At 48.8% G+C, this 26,516-nt stretch overlaps 1 protein-coding gene across 1 annotated transcript; it reads left to right on the top strand.

Moving 5' to 3' along the window:
* The first annotated feature begins 9,134 nt into the window (after nt 1-9,134).
* On the top strand, nt 9,135-13,883 carry Pdzk1ip1 (PDZK1 interacting protein 1). Its single transcript, XM_042681525.1, has 4 exons — nt 9,135-9,317; nt 11,371-11,479; nt 13,085-13,180; nt 13,525-13,883. The coding sequence occupies exons 1-4, from the start codon at nt 9,251-9,253 to the stop codon at nt 13,595-13,597; spliced, it is 345 nt and encodes a 114-aa protein (XP_042537459.1). The 5' UTR covers nt 9,135-9,250; the 3' UTR covers nt 13,598-13,883.
* Nucleotides 13,884-26,516: the final 12,633 nt, after the last annotated feature.

Below are 26,516 nucleotides of genomic sequence, written 5' to 3'. Positions count from 1 at the left end.
AACAACAAAACCCAATCTGGATGCTTCTAGCCTTTACCAAGTAACCCCTGCACGACACATTCAGCTGTGTCATCCTCAGGCCAACCTAGGGAAGTATTGCTGAGAAACAGGGCAGAGCTTTGCTCAGCTCACAGTGGTGGGTGAGGAGCTTGATACCCCCAGTGCCCTTCATGGGCCCGCAGAGACTCCAGCCTGGACTCCCTTTTGTGTCCTACTCTCCTTTATGAACGGAAAGCTCCTACTTGCATTCTGCTAGTGATCAGCAGTATTACCACTTGTCAGTCACTTAAAAGAAAATCTTTCACTGAACAAAATCCAGCTTCCTGCAACACTCGTACAGTTTCTAAGCACATTTTTCCCCCCCAAGCAAGGAAAGCTCTGCAGATATATCTGGAGACAGAGACCTGTAAAGGCTTCTCAACTCTCTCTCTCTCTCTCTCTCTCTCTCTCTGTTTCTCTCTCTCTCTGTTCTCTCTCTCTGTTTCTCTCTCTCTCTCTCTCTCTCTCTCTCTCTCTCTCTCTCTCTGTTTCCTCACTCTGTTCTTAGTTTTCTCCAGTTTTAAAACTGGCACAACATCCATGTCTGAGTCAGATCACTAGGTGGCACCTTGACTCTTCTCTGAAGTTCTTCTGCCTGTACCCAAGCATTTGGCCTGCCACTGTATCCTGTATGCCACTCTTCCATCCATCAGTTCTCTTGCAGATAGTTTTAAGTGTCACCCTTCCTTTCCTGATCCTTTCTGAGGCTGCTTCACTGCTCCCTGCCTCCCAAATTCTGTGGTTGGGGAGATCTGGCTGAAATTCAAGAGAGCCTGTTTCAAGTTCTTGCCTAAAGCCTAATGATGGTCCTGAATTAAGCACAAGGACCACATCACCCATCACTTGGATCCCTTCCACAGCCTTCTCACTGCAAGGCCCCTAAGAACTCCCTCCCAACTCACTCTGCTCTCAGCCACTCCATCCATAGTGTCCACAGACCTTCTCACTTCTCAACCCTGGCGCTCAGATCATAGCCTAGGTTCCTGGGGAGTGTCTCCCTGGCTGCACCAACATCTCCACGTACATAGCTCCAGACTGGGCCTCAACTCTGACTTCACACTCAATGTTGTCCAAGCCAACCTGGGAACCCTGTTCCTCCTACTCAAAAAGGCCTCCTGCAGTCATACGCAGCCTACTCAAGCTGAGCACCCACAGTTGGCCACTTTCCTCTCCTATTCCAGGTCATGGTAGCTTTATCCTCGAGGTACACCTAGCCTCAGTCCACATACCTGCAGTTCCCATTGCTTCTGTGAATGGAGCTGCTTCCCACTCTGGTCTCCAGCCAGGAATGAGCCTCTCAACCAACCTTCCTGGCCTTCTCCTGGTGTCTAGATTGTGTCTCTTCTGCTCAAAACTCTACAGTGTCTCTTCTTTTTCTCTTTGAAGTAAAAGAGTGGATATTCTGAAGCCTTCCCAACTCATGCCTCTCCCTGAAGTTACTCTCAGCCACCCTCACAGCCCTTCTGCACTCTTTTCTCAAGGCCTTTGACTTGACTTCCTTGCCTGGAATCCTTTCTCTTCTGACACTGAACATCTGTCTTCCTCACCTTCAGCTTGGCTCATTGTCATTGCTGACAGGAGCCTTCCTGGATGAGTGTCCACACCATAGCACATCCCTCTGTGAGGTGCCCCCAGCCCCAATCCTGTCTGGACTTTCCTACAGTCTCATCTGGGATTGTCAGTTTTTTTTTTAAATCACTGTGACAAATACCTGAAAGGAACAATTTAAAGGTAGGAAAGATTCATTTTGGTGCACGGTTCAATTTGTGAGTGAGTCAGAGTCACAGCATCATGGCCTAGAGCGGAGCAGAGCTGCTCACCTGATGGAAGCCAGGAAGCAGAGAGGGTAGGAAGGGGCCAGGACCAAGATACTTTTCAAGCACCTGTTCAGTGGCCTAATCCCTCCAATTAGGTTCCATCTCTTACTTCCCAATAATGTTGTCATATTATAAATCTGTCAAGAGAGTAATCCATTGATTAGAACAGAGCCCTCAGATTCTGATCACTTCTACAAACTGACTTCCAAGTTTTTTGGGAGATAGTCTGCATTCAAGCCTTAATATCATCTGACCTATTTTATCCACTGTTTATTTATTTGTTTCCTGGTTGATCTCTCTGGAACAGTAGCTCTATAAGGGCAAGGACTTTAGATACTCATTTCTGTGTCCCTAGCATACTGACCAGTGCTTGGCCCACAGAAGATTCTTGGTAAATATCTGTTGAATGAATAAATGGATTACTCTTAGACTTAATACTATCTTTTTTCTGATCTCCCACACTAAATGATATCCACATTCCATATTCTTAGGGTCCATGCACCTGCTTTGAAACATTCAATACAGCTGCAACTTCAAGGCTCTATCTTATTAACTTCTGTATTTCTAGTTCTCTAGGTGACCTTAAACATGTGCTTAATGAGTGGATAAAAGCAAGCTAAGGTGTTATTGGTTGTGCTCAGTAAGTGGGTAATGGACTGAGCCCTGTGGACATAGGTATGTCAGGCCTTAGCCTTCCCCCTCACCTCTCTCTCTGTGGTGTGTGCGTGCATGTGTATATGTGTGCTAGTACAGGGGACTAAACTCAGGGCTTGGTTGCTGTTCCTTGACTGTTTTGCTCAAGGTTGAAACACTCGAGCCATACCTCTACTTCTAGTTGTTTGCTAGCTAGTTGGATATAAGAGTGTTAGGGACTTTGCCTGCTCTGGCTTTGAACCATGATCCTCAGATCTCAGCCTCCTGAATACCTAGGATTACAGGACTGAGCCACCAGCACCCAACCTATCTGTTTTATTAATTGACCATGTGGTCATCACTTGGTCCTTTTTTGGGGACACAATTTTCCCAGCTGAAAAATGAAAAGCAAAATGGTATTATTCAAGTTAAGCCTGTAAGACAGGAGCTACTGTGATTCTAGAAGCCATCTCCCCAGTTGATTCCACTGCTGGCCTGGAGCCCTTGGTGGGGCATCAGGGCTGTGTTGGAACACAGGGAAGGATTTGGCCCTGGACCATCTGCTGGCGTGGGGCTCCTGGCCTTGGCTGGGTGAGGAGGCAGTAAAGGAATTGATGGATCTTCCCTACTGGGGGGTCCTAGCTATAAATCTCCCTGGCCCAGTGGAGTCACCTAGGACCCAGGAGCCACAGCCAGTGCATTCTTTAGTTCAGCTGGCACCAGTCTGGTGCTTCTGCCCCTTCTAGCTCCTGGCACTGGGGCCCTGAGGGGGGGCAAGTACCTATCTGATCTGATCATAGCCAAAGCTTTGAGGACTAGAAAGTCTTTGTCTAGAGAGCTGCCAGTCTTTCTTAGATCTGTCCTAGGCTCCAGAGTCAAGATTTCTTAACCCCTTTTGTGCCATTGAATCCTCTATACTCTTTCTCAGAGAAGTTTTTACTTATTTATTTAGTGCTAGGACTGAGGCTTAGGGGCTTAAATTCAGGGATTTGTGCTTATTTGATTTTCTTGCTCATGGTAGATGCTTTACCAGTTGAGCCACACCTCCAGAGAAATATTTCTTACAGATGTGAGATAAAATGCAGAGCATTACAAGCCATGTGCCAGTGGCTTATGCCTACAATCCTAGATGATACTTAGGAGGCTGAGATTTGAGGATCAAGCTTTGAAGCCAGCCCAAAGCCCATGAAACTCTTATCTCCAATTAACCACCTAAAAGCTGGAAATGGCACTGTGGCTCAAGCAGTAGAGCACCAGCCTTGAGCAAGAAATGATACCTAGGCTCTGAGTTCAATCCGAAGGACAAGTATTGAAAAGAAAAAAAAAGGAAAAGATGAAAATGCATAGCATGATAAGGGAAGACAATTGTATTGAAATGTAGTTATCGAAATCTTAAAAATACACGTGAGATAATAATTTAAGCATATCTCAATAATTATTCAATAGCATGACCTTATGGAAGGTCATGGCTAGTAGTAATGCTTTGCGTTACCCTAATGGTAAGCATAAGGACACATCCAGATATCTGCCAGGATTGTGTGCTGATAGGAAACCGTCCAAGGGCTGTGGGCTGTGGCCTTCATTCCTGATGAAAGCAAATGGCAGACTTAGAAGTTAAAGAAATACAAAAGTCAGATATTTCCTGACCAAGTTCAGGTATGATAAGCTCTGTCCACAGGCCTCTAGGAAGGGAATGCTAATTGTAGGGGAGTGGGTGAATGAAATCCCAAGTGGGAGAGGACAGGGACTCCCCAGAGCTTTAAACAGCTTCCTTCCTTAGAACCATATCAAAATACAAAATTTGATCAGAGCCTTTTGGTGGACTCACAAGCGTCCAGACTTGGAAGTGCTACATCCCCTCTGCAGATGCCCCTGTGTTTGTCTTGGTCCTTGGGCTACTCTGGCCCACCTCGAGGGATGGCTAAGCTTAAGTCCCAGCGTTACAGCTCTGAGGAGGAGCAGTGACAGTGTTCTTCCTTACACAGAGGCATGAATCAGACCCAGTGCCTGCCCCAGCCCCACAGCTACAAGGTAGAGAGGAACAAGGGCTATGGGGAGCTGAAATATTCACTCAACAATCATTCTCTAAGTTTCCACTATCCTCTGAAGCCAGAGGTAGGCAAGGGCTATACTGAAATTTAATTTCACAGAACATTTGTTCAGTGTGTGCCTTGGCACTGGGCCCAGTGCTAGGTGCCAGAGGGTTTCAAAAAAAAAGAAGACACATACCTTCCCTCCCAGGAGACGTATTAAATGAGCAAACACACAAATCAATAGGGAATTGCAATTTGTAACAACAGCTGAGAAGAGACAGCCAGAGGAGACTCAGATGGGTGTGAGTATGGGGGTGGGGGGGGAATGGAAGGCAAGTCTTCTGGAAGAAAGTGACCTTTAAAGGAAGACATGGAGGATCAGTTTGCCAGGTAAACATCAGGAAGCAGGAAGGAGAATTCTAGACACAAGGCAAGCATGTGGGGGAGGGGACTAGCCCTGCTGCAAGAGGCCTTGGGCCAGGTAAGGCTGGACAGGGTTAAAGGTCTGATTGTCCCATTCCTCAGACCTTTGAGAAGTGTGGACCTTATTTGAAGAGCCATGAAAACTCAGGAAAGGGGTTAAGCAGGATCATTTGGATCTCTAGAAATACTCAGGTTTGCAGCAGGTACGAGAACTTATAAGAATGAGTGAAGGAGCCAAGACACTGGTGGCTCATGCGTTTAATCCTAACTACTCAGGAGGCTGAGATCTAAGGATCATAGTTCAAAGCCAACCTGGGTAGGAAAGTCAGTGAGACTCTTATCTCCAGTAAACTACTCAGAAAAAACTGGAAATGGTAGAGGGCTTACATTGAGCACAAAGAGGCTCATGGGCAGCAGTGCCCAGGTCCTGAGTTCAAGCCCAGGACTGGCCAAAAAAAAAAAAAAGTGTAGGAAGCTTTCATGTCTGTGTTCTAAACATGTGTCTATGCTTTTCCCAAGTTGAATTCTTTGCCTACAAGGCCTTCCCCACCCTGTTTTTCTACCCAGTCAACAATACCCAGCATCATTAACAACAGAGGACACTTTTTTTTAAACTTATTTCTTCCTGTCTTACATCATAGCCCAGGACATACCCTGTGCTTTGTTCTCAACATCAGTGATTATTTACAAGCTAAAGTCAGCCTTCCTTCCCACACTCGGAAGGGATAGAAAGTGCCCAGGCCCCTGCACTCCCTACTAGACTAGGGTTGGAGCTATATAGTACCACCTGCTGGCAGAAAGCAGAATAGCAGGAAACAAGGGGCCCCTGGAAATGGTCCTCAAGGCCCACTGGAGCTTTTCTGGAAGTTAAGTATACAGCTCTAGCTAGATGGAGGGCTTGATGCTTCCTTGTAGGAGCTGAGCTGGGAACAGGAGGAAGGAGCTTAATGTTGCTGGAACAGATAGCTGTGTGAGGACCTCCTGGGACCAGGGATCATTCTCAAAGCCAGCTGTCCATTTACATCCTGTGTCCAGGATAACTTGTTTTGCTCCAATATCTGAGACTTTGGCCTGGAAGCTGTGTTTTCCTCTTGTTGATCGCCTGATGTCCTTCCAAATCATCCTCTTCCTACTCTGATCCCAAAGCAAAGTCCAGCGAGTCTTTGCCTTTCCCTGGATTATAGGGATGGAAGGGTTAAGGGCTGAGGACAGGAGAGACCAGGTTGTTCTCTAAGTTGGGGGTAGGGGAGATGTTTCTGGCTGGTGGGGTCCTTGTCACAGCAGGGACTTCCCTATGTGCCTCATCTTGGATTGTTCTTCCCTTGGTGCCTGGGACATCCACTTTGCTGGGGCTTTGTCTTTCTCTTCTATCCTGTCCCTTCTTCCATTCTGTTTCCTCTTCCTTTGAGACACTTATTTGTTGGGGCTGCATTCTGGTCCCTTGTTCTCTTTCTTTCTCTTATTTTGACACTCACATACACATGTCCTAGGGTGGCCATGAGGCAACACCATCTGAGTAGCTGCCCACGCCAGAAACAGCCTGGGAGTTATCTCCTTCATACCCTCCCCAGCTAGTTACCATTCTAGAAACCACACCCTGGCTTTTCTACCTCTTAAACAGGACTCAGATCCATCCCCCACCCCACCCCCAGGTCTCCTCACAGGCTGTGGCCCTGTGGCAGCCTCAGATCTCCTTTCTCCTTCCTGACACCCCTTCCATTTCCCCAAATGCAGACTTGACCATGTAGCTGCCCTGCTTAAAACTCCCTCACCCCTCAAAAAGGCACCATGGGTGTTTGTGAAACCCAGTTCCATTCCTTACATTCCAACAAGCAGTTCCTGGGCTGTTCATTAACACACAGTAAACCTTCTTCAGAGCATGCCCAGAGATTCTGACCTTTAGTTGGGGTGGGCAGGGGGGGGGGTGGGGGAACAGGATTCACATTTGTACAAGGCACCCCGGATCCCTTCAGAACAGCCTAGTTTTGGATGGTTCATGGGTCTACTGCTCATGCATACATGCAGGTGTGTGCATGTACACACGCACGTGCACACACACACACACACACACACACACACACACACACAATGCTGGTGCAGGGCTCCCATCGGCACACTAGCCCTAGTCCTACAATAAAGGGCTTCCAGCAGGCCCTACAAGCAATAGTTTGGTGACTGCAGGCTGGGACCAGGAGAAGCACCCTACTCAGGCTCTAGCTTCTCAGGACTGTTCATCTCTGAAATTGTTCCTAGTCTGCTAGCATTTCCTTCCTTCCTTCCTGCCTGCCTGCCTGCTTGGCTTCCTTCCTTCCTTCCTCTTGGTCTTCCTTTCCTTAATTATATTTTCCTCCCTCCCTCCCCACATTTCCTGCCTATCTTCCTTTTCTTTTTATCTCAACAGGAAGCAGTGTTTGTTGCTGAGGATGGTGAAGGTGGGACACACAGAGGGGCCCCTCAAAATCTAGGCCCTGCCACTTGGCTAAGGAACAATGGGATGTATTTGACCCCACACATGTCTTCAGATTCATTAGCATTAGCTAGCAGCTCACACCTGTAATCCTAGCTACTTGAGAGCTTGGGAATGGATAAGTTCTAAGCTAGCTCCGGTGGAAAAGTCCATGAGATTCCATCTCAGTGCAAGAAGCTGGGAATAGTGGTTGTGTGCTTGCCATCCCAGCTATGGTGAGAAGTGAAAAATAGGGAAGTTGTGGTCCAGGTGTATGCTTGGGTAGAAAGCAAGACCCTATCTCAAAAATAACCTATGTAAAACAGTATTAGAGGTGGCATGTAAAGTGTCCACCCAGAAAGCACAAAGTCCTGAGGTCCTGAGTTCATACTGTAGTGCTGGGGAAAAAAATCATCTTCATTTGGTGAAACCCAATGTCTTTGGGATGTGGATCTACTGGTAGTCAGCAAGGGAACTTGAACTTGGCCCTACAGAAGGCCTGAACCACATGCTCCCTGTGCTGCATCTTGATGGAGATCGCTATGATAAATTGTATCCATTTGTCAATGTTAAGGGCACCTATGGAGCCTTCCATAGGTGCCCTGGATTCATGTCCGGAGCCCAGACTGACAACAGCAGATCCACAGCATAAAAATCTGTTCGAAGAGCTGTCTCCAAAGTCCTTTAGAGACCTCTCCCTGTGCAAGAGGCTGCAGAGAAGGCTGTGTTTGCCATCCTTGTGCATCAAGCTCCCATAGGACAAGAGCCTAGCCTGGATCTCATATCTCTAAGCTTCCTGTACTCTGGGGTGGTTGAGGTGAGTAGGCCCAGTGTGTGATCCTTGGCCTTAAGCCTCAATAGATACTTGGGTCATCTTAAGATCCCAAGCTGCTGGGCTGCTGGGTGCCATCTGACCCAGATGGGAAATTTTTGCCTCTTCTGAAGTGTCTAGCTCCATGACCCCTGTGGGTAGGTGAGCTTTCTCAGTGCTGTGCTTGGTACAGATCGGGCCTTGACACCTGGGAGCAGTCTTCCTCTGCCCTCCACAGCAGGGCTCCCCACCGCCTCTTATGACAGACGATCTTAGGGCAGATGTGGAGGCCTTTGATCTGGTGCAAGGGAGGCCTCCTGCTTGTCTCTAGGAACCACAGGGGGCCAAGAGTCAGTTCAACGTGGCTGTGAGAGGGCATGGATTTCGGGAGCCACTGGGATACTCAGGAGTTGGGAGGGGGTCACTGAAGGCAAGCTGTGTCACCCGGGTCTGGTTTGGATGGAGGTATCAGGACAGGAGAGGGGGAGAACACGAAACAGAACTGGTTCTAGGGGAAGTGGGGGAGCTTCAAGACTTCCCTGGGCCTTGGGGATTTTCTCCAGGCTTCCTGAGACAGCCAGCAAAAATGCAGTTCCACTGCCAGCTTTCCCCCAAGCCCCACCCACTGGGCTTCCCCAAGGTAGGAGTGACAATGTATCACTCTTTTCCCCAGAGACTGGCCCCACGACAAGGAAAGGTGAGCTCAGATACAGACTCTGGGGCTTGCAGAAGGCTAGGACTCTCCCCATATCTACTTCCTTACCTGGCCTCTGAAGGGTAACCCTCGAATGCTGGCTCAGTGGGCTGGGCCCTGGCCAGAAAGGCCAGGCTCATTCTCAAGGGAGGGAGGGAAGGAGGGCAGTTTCTCTTTACTGCCCGCCCTCGCCTCTTCCCTCCCTTCCTCCCTCCCTCACCTTCTTCCTAACCAGGTCATCTCCAGAGCCAGATTACCAGGCTGAACTCAGGCAAACACTCCAGACTCTTCCAGGCAGCTCCAGAAGTGCAGACACCAGCGGACAGACGGAAGATCCCCGAGCTGCCTGCAGCCATGTTGGCTCTTAGTCTCGTGGTTCTGGGCCTGCTCACTGCAGTGCCACCTGTGAGCTGTCAGCAAGGTAGCCCTGGACAGGGAAATGCCCTGGTGGCTGCAGGGAGGAGTGGGGGGGGGGGTGGCTGGTCTGAGCCCTGTCGACCCAGAAAATGGTGTGGTGCCCTGATTTTCCTCACCCCCTGGACACCTGACTTTGGAGGAAGAAGAGCAGGGTCTGCATGAAGCAGAGAAGCCAAGCCCAGACCTCGGCACCAGGCTCGCCTCTCTGTGGTTTGTTTCCCATGGGGGGAGGGCAGCAGAAGCTGTGTTGGGTCAAGGATTTGAGGGAGGGAGAGGTGTTAGATGCAAGCCTCAAATGGCCCTAGAGATTCTGGGGTCCACGGGCTCCCCTTAGGGCAGGGGGGCCAGAGCTGCCAGAAGGGTGGAGATGAGGCTCAGGCTCACTCAGGGGCAAGCCCAGTGCTGTCAGGACTTTGTCCATGGCTTTGACTTAAATGCTTATTGTCTCCATTCCCCCCACCCCCACCCCACCAATCTGAGTTCTTGACCCAGCTCTATCTTGGTCTTGCTGTATGACCTGGAGGAAATCACGGTTCCTCTCAGAGTCTTACAAAATGAGGACCATAACCTCCCAGAGCTCCTGCCAGGTCAGGATGTGGAAGAGCTTGGTGCCCAGGGAAGCACCACATCACAAGCTCTGGCATCCACCCCACCCTGTCAGGCTGCATCTGTGGCTACAGCCTGGTGAGTGCGATGAGACATGGGTCCAGAGCCCGCTGGCAAACATGCTTTCCCCTTCCAAGCTCTCGTGTCAGTGTGCTTTAGTTCTCTCTTCTTTATCTTGGAGGCCTCTGGCAACCAGAGAGGCCAAGTAACTTACACAGGACACACAGCAAGACAAGAAGGGACAGGATTCAGATATTTTCTCTTGTCTCTGCCTCTTTCTCTTTGGGCCCTAGAACCACAGGGCAGGAGGAGCAGGGGATTGTGGTCTCTGGTATATAGAGGAAATTTGCTGCAAGGCCTGGAGGGATGAGGAAAGGGCTTTACAGGATTGCCTACAAGCCTTGAGTTGGAGCTAAGTGAACGAATGTGACCACAGACCAAAGAACGCCACAGCCCTCCTTTCCCTCCCAACATCCACCAGGCTCAGGGAGCTCCAAGAAGAGGCAGGACCTTTACTGCTACAGGGCAGACTCAAGGGAGGACTTTCAGATGAGGATGAGGCAGAATGGAGACTTTTGATGCCCAACCTAGACCTCTCATCACTTAAGATGTTTCCAGGGATCGAGGTATTTTGTCTGGAAGTAGGACCCCCCCCCCCCCAAAAGCTCCTTGGTGGCTTCGTGCCCTCCTGGGACACCTACCTACTGACTATCTTTTCCCTGTCTGGTGAGGACTTACAGACTCATGAGGCACAGTGGTGCCAGAGGAAGGGGAAAGAGCCTAGAAGCTACCCGTGGTTTGAAGGCAGAGACTTCTGGGAAATCTGGAAGACTGCATTTTGTATCCAGGGTACATGGTTGGGGCCTGGATCAGTTCTCTGGCTCTAGTGCTCTGGGCACCCAGCTGGAAGAGTACAAGTGGCTTGGATCTTATCTCTGCCCCCCTCTTCTCTTATATCACTGGGTACAACTAGCTGAGCAGCTGCCTGCTATGACTTCATGTTGCCAGCTCCTCCCAGAGAAACCTTTTGTTACAGAACAGGATCTTCCAGATGCCAGCCAGGAAGGAGGAGAGGGCCCACTCCCAGCTGGCAAGGTCTAGACCAGGCACCCAGGACACTACCTTTCACTCCCTGGGCCCCAGGCACTCCCTGGGGGTCCTGAACATGACACCAGTGGAGGGAATGTGGCTCTTGACAGTCTGGATCTCAGACACAGCACTGAGTCCTGTTTCCTCCTTGGCTGCTCATGTTTTTCTCAGACAACTGTCTTCCTCTAGACCTCTGTCCCCAAGTCCACCCATTCTTCATGCTCAGTGGGATCAGATGGGTCCCAGACACCCAGAATGTCTCCTGTAGTCCTGCAGTGGCTGACTGCCTCCAGCACAGGCCCATTGGAAGCAGAGGCCCCTCCCCCCATGTTCTATACTTTTAGCTCCCCTTTTCTTTCCAGGTCTGGGGAACCTCCAGCCCTGGATGCAGGGCGTCATTGCTGTGGCTGTATTCCTGGTCCTCGTTGCAATTGTCTTTGCTGTTAACCACTTCTGGTGCCAGGATGAGCCGTAAGTGCTGCCCAAGGGCCTTGGGCATGGGCAGGTTTGAGTGGGTGCCAGGAACACCACTCTCCTTCTCTAGAAGGATAGAAGAAACCCTGGCAGGTCTTCTCACTGTGAGGAAGGGAAACTGGGTCTCAAGCTCATAGGGTGACTTCAAGACAGTCAGAGTTAGATCTCAGGCTCGCTGGTTTAAGACCTGTGTTCTTTAGCCCCACATCTCCAGTGCTCTTCCCAGTGAGATTTGGAGAAATGTCTTCTCTTCTTGGAGTCTCAAGGCTTCTTTCATTTGCAGAGTTGGGATAGCATCCTTGCCTTCCTTCTAGAATGGAAATTCTCATCCTTCTGGAGAGTCAGCTGCCAATCAAAGAGGCCTCACAGACTGGATGAACAATCCCAAGTTCAAGGGCAGCTGAAGGAACGTGCAGTGTTCACCTCAGGGCCCAAGCTGGTCCAGGGAGTTCAGAGGTCTCCTTGACTGCACATTTGTCCCAAAGCCTAAAGCACAGGGAGGAATCGGGGAACATAGTGGCATGGGAAAGAGCACACCTGGGTCCTGAGTTAAAGATTTAGCACCATGGCCACGGAGCACAAAGGTCAAGATCCTGCTGGGCAAGGCTGCATCTGGACTGGGACATTTTTCTCAGCTCTTACAAAGGTGACCCGATGGGCCAGGGTGCCAAGAGCAGCTCTGCATGGCTTGAAATGGAAACATAAGCAACTCAGTGAGTAGAGAGAAGAACAGAGATGCCCGGGATGAGGCTGGTGAGGTAGGCAAGACCTAGGCTAATTGGCACCAATGGGCTTTAATTTAGTGCAGCAGGAATCCAGTGGGATGCTTTCAAAGCATGTGGCATGGCCTCAGCAGTCACTCTGGTTGTCGGGTGGCAGATGTATGGTAGTGAGCATGAAGAGTCATAAGGAGGTTGAGCATCTCTAGACAGTCTGGCTCTAAAGGGAGAGAGGCAATGCAGAGAGGGGAGAGGTCTAAGAGCTGGTTAGAAGGAGGACCCATGATAGCTGGACTGAGGTAGGACTCAGACTAGGAACCAGGGAGTGATTTAGGAACCTCGAGGCAACAAACACAGAGGTGAGAGCAGGTTTGGGGGTGACTACTGAGTTTAACTTTGAATCTGTGTGGGACATCTAGGGACAGAGGAACAGAGGGCAGGGTCCCTGTGGCCCAGAGTAGTCTCTGGGGTGGGGCAAGAGTCCACACTGTAGGGAGTTCACACTTGAGTAGGTGATAAGGAGCTTCCTGTAGGAAATGCTTTGTTCTCCACTGAGCCCAGCTCTGCCTTAGGTGTCCATTGATCACATCTGTTCCTAATTTGGAGCAGACCCTGAGACCTGCTGGGGTCTGCTTTGAGGTTGCTGAGCTAGAGGAGTTGAAGAGGCAGTGGAAGGAGGCCTTGGACGTAGGACAAGTCTTTCTCAAATCTCTGCTCCCTCATTATGAAGATCATGTAGGCCAGAAGCATGCCATGGGGGAAACCCTGCTGGGTAGAGGTGCTTCTGCCTCAGGGCTTTGAGAACCAGAATGTAGGGTAGGATTTGCTTGAATGGGGTTTGCAGGTGGTACTGATGAGCCCTAAGCATGATCTTCATTCCCAGGGAGCTCGCGAATGTGGTCATGACTGTTGGAAACAAGGCAGATGGAGTCCTGGTGGGAATGGATGGAAAGTACTCCTCAATGGCATCCAACTTCAGGTGAGGTGCTGGTACAGGGCTCCCTTCCTGTGCTCTAGGGGCCATGGGGGAGGGCAGAGGGCGGGAGTTCCCACAGGGACGGGGTGATGAGGAGAAGCATTAGCGAGGTCCACTATGTGAGGACCACAGAGTCCTAGGGAGCAGATGAAGCCTACATGAGGAGAGGGATCTGTAATAGAGGAGGGGGCCCCAGAGAAGTGGGAGATGGGGCTTAGGGAACTGGTGCTGAAGGTCTTCCAATCTAGGTTCACAAGCCCAGAGTTGGTGCAAGTGCAAGAAGGGGCAGGGAGAAGGTGGGCTGGGAGGCCCGGGGACCCACCAGGACCTGCCTTCTCCTCTCTCAGGTCCAGTGAGCATGAGAATGCCTACGAGAATGTCCTGGAGGAGGAGGGCAAAGTCCGCAGCACACCCATGTGACTTGGTTGGCCTGTGACCCTCAGCTGGGGCCTCTCACGTGCCTGTGGTGACATCCACCACCCTTCAGCCCCTTCTCTGTAGGAATCTGCAACAATAGATCAACTCCTTCACCTGACAACGTCATTTGAGGCTACAGCCAGGCTGGGGCCCTGGGGCCCTCCTGGGGATCTCTTATCCAATACAGAAAAGGACAGCCAGCTCAATACTTCCCACCCTACTTCCCATCTTCCTCACCATTGTGGACATGGCCCTTATTTCTGTGAAATAAAGACCTTTTGTACTTCCAGGCTGAGCTTCTGAAACAGCCCTCAGACTTGCAGGTTGGCCCTGTCTCCCCATCTCAATCAGGACAATCACCTTCGAAAGCCATTGTCATGGTGGCTTTGGAGATTACCCAGGAAGCTCTGGGATCTCTGGACAGCTGGAGCCAAAGGGTCCAGGCTAAAGAGGCTGAGAGCTCTACATCCAGGTAGAGATCAGAGCTGGGGTCTCTACCATGCATGGAGGAGTTGGGGAAGCAGGAAAGCCAGAGACCGGTGAGCCTACCCCGGCCTGTGGGTCATCCTTGTCTCTTGGAGACTCATCTTCCTTTGGCTAGAGCAGTTAGAAAAGCTTCCAGGCAGGGGACAGATCTGAGTGCCCCCAGGATGATTCTAACAATGGTCAGTTTCAAGATGTGTCTTAGGTTCTTTCATGTACCTAAGGCTGGAAGACGGTCTCAGGGGCTGGAAGACGGTCTCAGGGGCTGGAAGACGGTCTCAGGGGCTGGAAGACGGTCTCAGGGGCTGGAAGACGGTCTCAGGGGCTGGAAGACGGTCTCAGGGGCTGGAAGACGGTCTCAGGGGCTGGAAGACGGTCTCAGGGGCTGGAAGACGGTCTCAGGGGCTGGAAGACGGTCTCAGGGGCTCGTGGGCTGGGGACTGTCACTCTGCTCCTGTTTCAGGCATAGCCCTTCCTGTCAGTCGCGTCCCCCTTTCCACCTTCACCCAGATTCTGGGGTCCTTCCTTGTGCATGGTCACCACCCCACCTCTGTGCTGCCTGCACTACACTGGGTTCATCTTTCATCCTCCCAAGTGCAAGGCTGTGGCCGGGAAAGTCTGGGACTGTGATCACAGAGCCCAGATTTGTCTCCTTGGTCTCTTGCCAACTTGCTATGCGATCTTGAGAGAACTTCTATCCACTCTGAACTCTGCTTTCTCTGAGGGGGATCTGGCCAGTCTCTTCCCAGAGCTGGAGCCCTCACCAAAGACTCTGACTTGACTTCCTATCCTGGGATGGGGTGGAGGTCAGAAAATGGGGTCCTACAGGGAATAACATGGAGGAAGCGGGCAGATGAGAGAGGAGGGATGCCTGAGCGCCTGGCTGTCCAGGGACCACCTCTGTGACTAGCTGGATATTTTTGTTGTTACTGTTGACATGGGGGTTAAACTCAGAGCCTGGACATTCTCCCTGAGCTTTTTTTGTTGTTGTTGTTGGTGGTCATGGGGCTGAACTCTGGGCCTGAACGCTGTTCCTCAGCTCTTCAGCTCAAGGCTAGCACTCTACCACTTGAGCCACTGTGTCACTTCTGGTTTTCTGAGTGGTTTATTGGAGATAAGAGTCTCACGGACTTTCCTTCCCCGGCTGGCTTTGAACCAGGATCCTCAGATCTCAGCCTCCTGAGTAGCTAGGATTTCAGGCATGAGCCACCGGCACCTGGCTGAGCTTTTGTTTTTAAGGCTAGCTCTACCTCTTAAGCCACAGCTCCACTTTTAGCTTCTGGTTGGTCAGTTGAGTTTTCCTGCCTGGGCTGGCTTCAAACTGAAATCCTCAGATCTCAGCTTCCTGAGTATCTAGGATGGCTAGAGCCACCCATGCCCAACTGTGACTATCTGTCTTAAGGGAACAGCTTCTGTCCCACTCCCTCCATATAGAGTTGCAACTGGAGCCAGTGTCACAGGGAAGCATTCCTAAATCCACAGATGAGTGGGGCTAGAAGCAGGAGGCAGTGCCCCTTGTCCCAAGATGGCCCTTGGGTGAGTCACCTGACTCACTCTGTCACAGCTACCTGGCTTCACTGACACAGTCATTCCTTTACTGTCCAAGGCTCACCTGAATGCCCAGGAAGGCACACTTTATGAAATCAGAACCGCCCTCCTCATCTTGGTGGGCTTTGGGATGCATCCTGAGGCACACAGGACCAGTGTCTGGTCTAGATCACCTTGGCCTTGCTGTATAATCAGTCAAGTCACCTCCCCTCTCCGGGCTTGTGCTTTATGAATTGTGGCTGTTGCTCCTGTGATTCATAATCTAGGTTTTTAGGCCTCTCATGACTCATATACCTTCTTCCGGTTTAAATCCGCCTAGCTTTTCCCTTGGCCTAGCCAGGGTTCTTCCTCCTTTAAGAAATCTTCCTTGATTAAAACAGAAGACAAAAGCAGGTGACCGGCAGCCCAGATTCTCACCCACTGAAGGAGAGACAGAGATTCCTAGAAGCCAGGCCTCTGCTAAGTCACAAAGGTCCCTTTTACCTTCCCAGCCCCTGGGTTGGGACCTTTTGGATGTGTGGCTGTCCTGGCTCCCTGCATGAGGCCACATCCCCACCACCTCTGTCCTTACTTGTTCACAGAAGGGGCAGCTGGGTTCAATTCTGCCCCCCACCCCTCCTCCTGGCCTGTCAGGGCTGTAGTAGTACCTGTGAGGTGTGGCCAGGAGGGGCCTCTGGCTTCTGCCAGGTCTCTGCTTTAAGGGCCTCCTTAACTCCTCCACCCTCCATTTCCCTCAGTTTGGACAGGAGGAGGCTGGTGGGAGCCCTGAGCGCCCCTGATGGCATTGACCTTACCCTCGACCCCCACCCCTTGCTCCTGCCCTGCCCAGGGCCTGGGATCATAGAGCTGCCCGCCCCAGAACAGCCAAGACCCCCAAGCCTTATCGCTGTCTCCCACCTGCCAGGCTGGCCAGATCAAGGAAGGGATGGGGGACTGGGCCGGGGCCAGGGCGGCTGCTTAATGACCCTCCCGGGGCCTAATCTCAGGCTGGCAGCCGCTCAGTGGCTCAGGCTCGCTCCTGGAGGAGGCTGATAACACACCAGCTGGGCCCCCATCATCTACTGGGCGGCACTACCGGTCCTGGGGCGGTCTCCCAGGGACTGGGGCAGGGCTGGAGTAGGCTGGGCTGGGAGGGGCTCTGGGTTCCCGGAGTGACTGCGTAGCCCCCCTCCCCTTTCTAACAGCAGTGGCTGATCCTTGCGCATCTCCTCTTTCCCGCTCCCTCCCCATCCTTTCTCTCCCTGAGCCAGCCTGGTCTCCTCTCCGTCTCTTAGCCTCTGCTTTCACCTCTGGTCTCTCCGCTCTTCCTCCCCCTTCATCTCCCTCACAGAACTCACAGTCGACTAACCTCTGTCCCTTAGCATCTCTTCTGGTTCCAGAGCTTTCTCCCTGATCGCCTGCCAGTTCCTCAGCTCTCCGCAGCCCGTTTTCCTGATGTTACCCCCTTGGCTCCCAAGGCCCCGGGGTTCTTCCCAAAGCTCACTTTGTGCAAGTCTTCCTTCCACTGATTCCTTCCACTAGCTCTGCCCAGCTGAGAACTGCAGGTCTTCCTGAAGCCCCAGAGGGCTCTGGAGACCAGGATCTTCTTGACTAATTGGGAAGGTCTTGGCCTTCTGGAACAGGGCTGGCAGCTTTCTTTCCCCTGTCCCACTTCAAATAGGTGAATTTCACAGGCAGGCATTATAGGTTATAGACAGGAAAGGGAAACCTCCACCTCTGCCCACCCCTGCACAAGTAGAATCTTGTTGGAAGCAGGAGGACTTTGGTAGATTTGAAGAGGAATTATCTGTCTGGGGTTGATATTGAAAAGGCTGTAGAGTTCCATCTCCAGAGTCTCTCTGGTTGTGGGACAGAGTAAATGTGGTCAAGAAAAGTTTCACGGTCTCCTGTACTCAGTGTAACATGCAGAAAGACCACCTGCTTTGGGCAGGGTGTTCTTTCCCAGCTTCACTGAGGATAGAGGGAGGGTAATAGGGGTAGGATGGGCAGAGTCACAGCTGTCCATTCTCCTGGGCCAGCCTCTGGTGTCTGGAGCCATCAGAACTTGTTCTGGGAGGCATCTGCTACTTGCGCAGACCTGGCTGAGGGTCTGGACTCTGCAGCTCAATTCTCCTCCCAGTTTTTAGCTGCTGTCAATGTGCCAGCTTGAGACTCCTGGATTCTGGTTCAAATCCCAGCTCCACTTCTCTCAGGTATGAGCTCCCTTAGACTTTCAGATCCTTGCCAATAAAATTGATTTTGAAAGAACTTTCTTTCAGGGCTCAGAGTCGCTTCTCCAGTGCCCCTCCCCCGTCCCATCTCTGGGTGGCTTCAGGCCCTGCACCTCCCTCCCTCTTTGCACCTGCCCCACTCACCCACTGCACTGGCTGTTTGCTTGTCTGCATCCAGGTCTCGCTCCATTCAAGGGCAGGAATGGGGCTGCATCCCTCTTTATGTCCCCAACACCCAAGATAGGACTTGTACAAGGACAAAGGAAGTTCAGGATGGGAAGAAGAGACACAAAGGAAGAGGACTAAACTCTAACAGTCTGTTTGGCTATATGTGTTCTCTAATCTCTCTACCCACCCCAGGGTGTATGCACACGAGACGTATATACTCGGGCACACTTATGTCTTCTCTTCCCCCTACCCCTCTGTGGTGGAAGGTTCTAGTGGATGACTGTCTCTGAAATATGACAGCAGCACTGGTCCACTGAGCCTTCAGTTTCCTGAGCTGTTTGCCCTGTCTGCTGGTGGCCTTGGCTGCCACCTGGTGGCTACCTACTATTCAAGAAGACAGGGCTCTGCAGAACTCTTCCTTCCCTTTAGGTGTGAGGACCAGAGGCCTTTCTTGAGACTCCTCCCTTGTGGTGAGAGTCGCTAGGCCTTCCTCCCACTGCGAGGGCTTCTGGGCCTCTCTGTGTTTGCAGTGGCCACGTCTGGGAATGTCTCAGGCTCGGCAATGTACAGGCAGAGTCAGGCTTTTGGGAATTTAACAGTCCTGTTCCTCATGCCACACGTGCTTCTCTCAGAAATAGCCCAGAATCCCAATGGTTTCTTCTGTGGGTATTTTTGCTCAGGGAGTAAGAGGTAACAACACTTGTGGGTCTTTGTCCCTTGAAGGCCCTGGCTTCCCAGAAAAGCAAAATAGAAACAAATTAGAGCTGGTGTCTGTGGCTCACTTTTGTGGTCCTAGCTGCCTAGAAGGCTGGGATCTTAGGGTTCTGATTCAAAGCTAGCTTGGGCAGACAAATCTGAGACACTCTTTTCTGCAATTAAGCAGCAAAAAGCTAGAAGTAGAGCTGTGGCTCAAGTGCTAGTGCTGAGGAGGAAACGCCTGGTGAAAGCATGAGCCCCAGTATTGGCAAAAGAAAGAAAAGAAAAGAAAGAAAGAGAGAGAAAGGAAGAGATGGAAGGAGGAAGGAAAGGAGAGGGATGGAAGGAAGGACAGAGGAGGGGGGAGAGAATCCCAGTACCACTCCTGAGAGCAAGCTGGAAGATGTAGAGCTTTGGACTAACCCACACTGGGGCATGGTTCCTCAACCACACAGGCCATGCTTCCTGTTCTTGTCACCTGGAGAGAGGAGCACCCTTTGCAGATTCTCACAAAGGTACTATAGAGACCAGTGGATGACACTGAGAATGGCAGGTGCCACAGACAAACAACAATGTGTGTGGGACAAGGCACATTTTGGGCCACTTGGAATTAGGGGCTCACGGGACATCAACGTGGCAGGACTGGAAGAGTGGTTGGGAACACAGTTGAGCCAGAGGTTTTGTGTTAAAGTTGGACATTTCCTGAATGGTAAAGAACCCAGGTCTGGGTCAGGTAGCCCAGATGGCACACAACATGATGGTGGACAAACCAACTTCTGGTGTATTGTAAATTGGGGCACCTACCTAGTAAAAGATGTTGTGAATACTGAAGGAAACAATTCACATAAGAGTGATAGTGCCTATAATTGTAGCTACTCAGGAGGTTGAGATCTGAGAATTATGGTTGGAAACCAGCCTGGGCAGGAAAGTCCATGAGACTCTTATCTCCAATTAACTTCCAAAAAGCTGTAAATAGTACTGTGGCTCAAAGTGGTAGAGCACTAAAAGCTCAGGGATAGTGCTCAGGCCCCGAGTTCAAGCCTTAAGACCGGTGTGTGTGTGTGTGTGTGTGTGTGTGTGTGTGTGTGTGTGTGCATACATACACAACAAAAACAAAAAATACAGAATATTACCTAGCTCACAGTCAGTGCACAATAAGTATTAACTATTTTTAATATTGTGTTTGCTATTATTGAAGGAAGTAGTTGCACTAGCTTCCAGAACGAGCTAGATTCTTACAATCACTAGCTACTATTACACAATCTACTATTGCACAAAGAAAGTCAAAACCAAAGGAAGAGACAGAACCTGCCTGGGGCCACCAACTGAGGAGGATGAGAAGCAGGCTGTTGCTGCATGGCTGGTGGGGACAGAACATGCAGACCATCTGCTCTGGAGGTATCAAGACAAAACTGGTTACACCCATTTCTTCTGTATTATTAAGGCTGGTACAATCTGTGTAAGTAAATACTGGGTACTTGGCCAGCTCTAGTTGTGAGTGTGGGATACACTGGAGATGTTTTGGCATGAGGGCAAAGGGTCAGGGGAGTGGGGATAAGAGGAAGGGAGAGAATTGGGGAGGGGCTGGTAGAAGAGAGTGTGCCAGACCTGAAGGATACTAAGCTGGAACAGGAGGCTCAGAAGGGACTGTCCCCAGATACAAACACAGTAGTGTGATCTTTTTTTAAAAAAAATGACAGTTACTAGGGCTTGAATTCATGGTCTGGGCTCTGGCCCTTAGCTACTTTGCTCAAGGCTAGCTTTCTTCCACTTGAACCACAGCTCCACTTCCATTTTCTGGTTAACTGTAGATAAATGAGTGTCATAGACTTTCCTGCCAGGCTGGCTTTTAACATGGATCCTCAGATCTCAGCCTCATGAATAGCTAGAAGCTTCATCTGCCAATTTTATATTAACATGATGTTGGGCAAATTATTAAAAATATACCTCAGTGCCCATATACTGCCAATTAGGGGTAAAATGATGATGAGTTGTGGTAAAGAGTTGATGAATTACTAAGAAAGCTTATGGTAAGCCAAGTGCCAGTGGTTCACACCTGTAATTCTAGCTACTCAGGAGGTTGAGATCTGAGGATCACAGCTCATAGCCAGCCCAGGCAGGAAAAGTCCATGAGACTTATCTCCAATTAACCACCAGAAAAAGAAAACAGAAATGGCACTGTGGCTCAAAGTGGTAGAACATTAGCCTTGAGCACAAAAGCTTAGGGATGCTCCCAAGCTCTGAGTTCAAGTCCCATGAGTGACCTCCCCCCTCTCCCCCAAAAAAGCTTATGGTAAATGCTAGCAACAGCTCTCTTTCCTGCGATATCTCTGAAGCCATTAGATGGCGACACTGTGACTCAGCTTCTTCCTCCACAGCAGAGCAGCAGTTCTCTCTCTCTCTCTCTGTCTGTCTTTTGTCAGACATTTGACATTGAGGAATTATCTCGCTCCTCCCTCTGTTCCCCATCATGTTTCATTCAGGGCCTTCTCTTTTAAGATGGCTCTTACACCTCTTTGTACCTCACCGTCAGGTGGGCTATGCTCTGGATCTTCCAGCTCTTGGAGGACTGGGCATTCCCCAAGACACATTTCTTGCCTAGAGCAAAAGCTCGGTGCATGTGTGTTAGCCATTCCTCGCACAACCATTTCTATCGGCTGCATAACCTTGGGCAAATCATTTAGCCTTTCTGAGTCTCAGTTTTTCTATCCCTAAGTGGACCCTAAGTGAGGTTGCACTTCCTATTTGTGGTAACAGTCCAGTGTAAAACTCTAGCATAAGACCTGGCATGCTATGAGCTTAGAGCCACCATATACAGTCTGCCTGTCAGCCATTACTTGTGTACACTGTCCGTCAGCCTTGCCTAGCCTATACTCAGCAATGTTACATGGCTAAAGCTAAATTTAGCTACATAGCTAAAGCCATTCAAATTTGTTCCTTCTCAAGAGTCTTTTTTTTTAAAGGGAAGGTTCTAAACTTAATATGGAGTCCAGCTGGATCAGCTGAGGCAGGGTGTTCCTATGTCTGGGAAGCAGACAGACTTTGCTTTCCTGAAGCCACTTGGCTTACTGTGCTGCAGGTTCTATTTTCTCTACCTGGCATCCTAGCTGGATCTCTGCATTCTGCTGCTGCCTCTGGATGGCATTGTCTTCGTGTCTCTAAAGAAAAGCCTCAGTTTTGTAGAGCCAACTCCCAAGCATGGAGTGCCTCCACTGAAGAATAAATGATCTGGAAGGTCCAAAGTGTATGTTCTCTCTTGCTTTTCTTAAGGGTTGAACCAATTTACGTTTAATCAGTAGTTAGGCATACAGTGAATGTGGAGGAATCTAGTTGGCTTTGAGGCCTCTTTCTAAAAGCTGCTCATAGCATATGTGTTTTCTTTCTTTTTTTCGTTTTTTGGGTCTGGTCATGGGGCCTGAACTCTAGGCCTGGGCACTGTCCCTAAGCTCTTCAGCTCAAGGCTAGCGCTCTACCACTTGAGCCACAGCGCCACTTCCGGCTTTTTTTCTGCTTATGTGGTGCTGAGGAATCGAACCAGGGCCTCATGCATGCAAGGCAAGCACTCTACCACTGAGCCATCTTCTCAGCCCTAGCATATGTGCTTTCTCTTTGTCATATGTTTTGGTGCCCCCACCCACTTCTCTTCTCTCTATAGTGCTTGCAGTACCTATAACAACAGCAAGAGGGAGGAATGTACACAGTTGGTGGGCAGATTAGTGCACCAGCAAGGACCACTTTACCTGTGCATAATAGTTGAGCCTGCCCAGACGAGGGTCTGGGTTGAGTGGCCATTGATGGGATAACTGATGGGGTAGGGTGGTGAACTAGTAGAGAAAGCCTGGTTAGAAGTTAGATGTTTGTGATTTCAAAACTGGCCTTGTCCTGCCTCGAGTTTAAGTTCCACCTTTTTTTTTTTTTTAAGGTAAGATATAATGAAAATATCTTGTGACTGATGGCATACTTCATAATGGTGTCCAGGATTGATAGGAAATGTATTAACAGGATTTCAGGCATGGGTAAGGGGTCCTCTGGAAAGAGAGGTGAAAATCATATTATGTAAACTGCTCATCTGTGCCTAGTTGCCTCTTTCCTTTCACATCCCTGAACTTCCAATCTTCATTGGTCCCTTAAAAACTTCTTTGGGTTCTGAAGGAGCGAGAAATGACAGAAAAATGACTCTTCATTAGCTGGGCGTTGGTGGCTCTCACCTGTAATCCTAGCTACTCAGGAGGCTGAGATCTGAGGATCATGGTTCAAAGCCAGCCTGGGCAGGAAAGACCTTGAGACTCTTATCTCAAATTAACCACCAGAAAACTGAAAGTGGCTCTGTGGCTCAAGTGGTAGAGCGCTAGCCTTGAGCTGAAGAGCTGAGGGACAGCGCCCAAGCCCAGAGTTCAAGCCCCATGACTGACAAAAAAAATAAAAAACTCTTCATTATAATTACAACTACATAACGCAAAACAGTCTGCAAGTGAGAAGGGAAAGGCAGCACCAAAATACCTCTTCCATCGACTGCTTGACAAGGCTCTGCAATGTCCTGTATAACTGCCGGAAGGCATTTTAATCCTCTTGAGTAAAAGCAGAGCCTCTGCAATTCATCATATCCTGCACTCATCACTTTATAAAACTCAGTGTATGGAGATTCCTCTAAGCCTAAAAATAGTACTCACTGGACTCTATGATTCAGTGATGCAACTCTTAGACATTTATCTAAAATATTTTAAGCCAAGATACAACTGTCACCTGAACACTCAGGCTTACCACAGCACAATTCACTATAGCCTACGTATGGAAACAGCCCATATGCCCTTCAACCAATGAATGGGTCAAGCAAATGTGATATGTATACACACACACATATGTATTTTATGTATCTGAATTTTATTCATTCATCAGGAAGAATAATGTTATGGTCATTTGCAAAGAGATAATGGAGTTGGAAAAAATAGTATTTTTTGAAGTAATTCAGACTCAGAGAGATGAAAGAAACATGTTTTCTCTCATTTGTGGTAGTTAGATTTAATTATAAACATATGACAACCCATAAGGGGCCATATGCATACATATATATATTATATATATGTACATAATATATATATATATATATATATATATATATATATATATACGATCAAACTGACTGAGGTATAGTATACATAGCTGTGGGTTTCTATGGTGTAACCCTTTTAACAATTAACAGCCAGTTTAACAAAATGAATGTTAGGAGGATGAAATCTGTCTGAGAAGGGTGGGACTTAAGGCGAGGGGGACAGACAAATGGAGAAAGGAGTGGTGGGCAAATACAGTTATAATACCCAGTGTAAATATGTGAAAATGGAACCAAGAAAATTGAACAAATGAGTGGGGTTGGGTAGATTGGAGGGGATGAGGGAAGGGATGACACTGATCAAGATATATTGTATACATTACTGGACATGTGAAATTGAGGCCAGCCCAGGGAAAAAGTTCACACAATTCCATTTCAGCTAAAGCTCCATTTTAATTGAGCAACATAGTATGTGCAAATAGGTAGATCATGTTCCAGGATGACTCAAGCATAAAGGGAAACACTCTCTTGAAAACAGTCAATGCAAAAAGGGCTGGTGAAGTGGCTTGAAGCTACTTGCCCAGCAAGTGCAAGGCTCTGCGTACAATATCCAGTGCCACACACACACAAATAAATTTCAGATTAGTTTCCCTTGAGTGATGAATCTAGAAATTGTTAGATAAGTACCACTCAGAGTCTAGGGATATAGTTCAGAGGCAGAATGCTTGCTTAGCATGTGAGGCCCTGAGTTTGAAACTCAGCCCCACCAAACACATAAGTCTCATTTAGATTTCACAATAGTGACTACCATCAGAAAAGTATATAGAATATTTTTTGTAATATTCCAAATGAATACTTTTTTTTTGTCTGTCAGTCATGGGGCTTGAACTCTAGGCCTGGGTGCTGTCCCTTAGCTCTTCAGCTCAAGGCTAGTACTCTACCACTTGAGCCATAGTGCCACTTCCAGTTTTCTGGTGGTTAAATGGAGATAAGAGTCTCATGGACTTTTCTGCCCCGGCTAACTTTGAACCACAATCCTCAGATCTCAGCCTCCTGCGCAGTTAGGATTACAGGCGTGAGCCACCAGTGTCTAGCAAGACTTCCTTTTTTATATTTTAAAGAAAATAAAACACATAAATTTTACTTTACAAAATTTAGAAAGTTCCATACTGTAAAAAGTATCAGAAATACAGTTTTAAAAATTAAAAGAATCTGAGGAATTAAAAAAAGTAATCGAGATTTACTATCACAACATATCAAGAACATATGAATCAGGTATGGTGTTTCATGTCTGTTATCCTAGCTCTGTGGGAGGCATGGAAAGCAGGGTCAATCTGAGATTGGCCCTGGACAAAAACATGAAAACTTATCCAGAAAAAAGTCTAGCAAAAAAAAAATAGAGCCAGGCACCAGTGGCTCATGCCTGTAATCCTCAGGAGGCTGAGATCTGAGGATCATGGTTCAAAGCTAGCCCGGGCAGGAAAGTCTGTGAGACTCTTATCTCCAATAAAAAGCACTAGAAAATCAGAAGTGGCACTGTGGCTCAAGCAGTAGAACGCTTGCCTTGTGCTGAAGAGCTGAGGGATAGTGCCCAAGCCCAGAGTTCAAGCCCCATGACCGACAAAAAGGCTGAGCACATGATTTAAGCGGAACAGAATCTGCCTAGAAAGTATGAGGTGCTAAGTTCAAACCTCAGTACTGTAAAAAAACCAAACATGAGTAAATAAAAAGACAACACCATAGAAAAACAGAACAAGGCATATATCTGCACATATGGACATGTCAAAATGAAACCTTGTACTACTAATTGAAGCTAATAGATGTGAAAAAAAAACAAATATAGATGACTTACAGACAAATTACAGAAAACAAGTTGATGATAAATGGCCAATAAGCACATTAAAAACGAAATAAATATCCAGTAAGAAAAAGGATTAAATAAATTATAGTACATCCGTATATGATAGTATGCTATGAATCCGTGGAAAGACGTAGGTTTTTATGAAGTAAAAACAGTGAATTAAGGGGCTGGGAAGGTGGCTCAGTGGTAGAGTGTTTGCATTGCATGCATGAGGCCCTGGGTTCGATTCCTCAGCACCACATAAGCAAAAAGAAAAAAGCCGGAAGTGGTGTTGTGGCTCAAGTGGTAGAGCGCTAGCCTTGAGCTGAAGAGCTGAGGGATAGCGCCCAGGCCCAGAGTTCAGGCCCCACAACTGGACCCCCCTCCCAAAAAGTGAATTAATAAAGATATGATTCCATCTATAAGAACACACATATATACATGTATGAAGTTTACAAGAAAAAGAATACACACATGTGCATGTATGCAATATTCTGTTTTGGGGAGATTGGTCACGGCATAGGGATGGCCTAGGTAAAGTGGGATGTGTGTGTGTGTATGTGTGTGTGTGTGTGTGTGTGTGTGTGTGTGTGTGTGACAGTCCTGGGGCTTGAACTTAGAGCCTAGGGGCCCTGTTTGGGCACTGTCCTTGAGCTTTTGTGCTTAAGCCTAGTGCTTTATCACTTGGAGCCACAGTGGCATTTCTGGCTTTTTGGTAGTTAATTGGAGATAAGCGTCTTGTGTTTATATGGACATGTCAAAAGGATATGCTAAGACTGGCTTCAATCTGTGATCCTCAGATCTCAGCCTTCTAAGTAGCTAGGAGTACAGGTGTGAACCACCAGCACCTGGCTGAAGTGGGGTTTTAAATTGTATTCTACATGCCTTTGAGTGTTGGAAACTTTTTACACCGAGAAGCATGTGTGCATT

This window comes from Dipodomys spectabilis, unplaced genomic scaffold (genome assembly GCF_019054845.1).
Source record: "Dipodomys spectabilis isolate Male_0828 unplaced genomic scaffold, ASM1905484v1 ptg000002l, whole genome shotgun sequence".
In the NCBI taxonomy this organism is placed as follows: Eukaryota; Metazoa; Chordata; class Mammalia; order Rodentia; family Heteromyidae; genus Dipodomys; species Dipodomys spectabilis.
The sequence above is the reverse complement of the archived record's forward strand: the minus strand, read 5'-3'. Positions and strand labels throughout refer to the sequence as shown.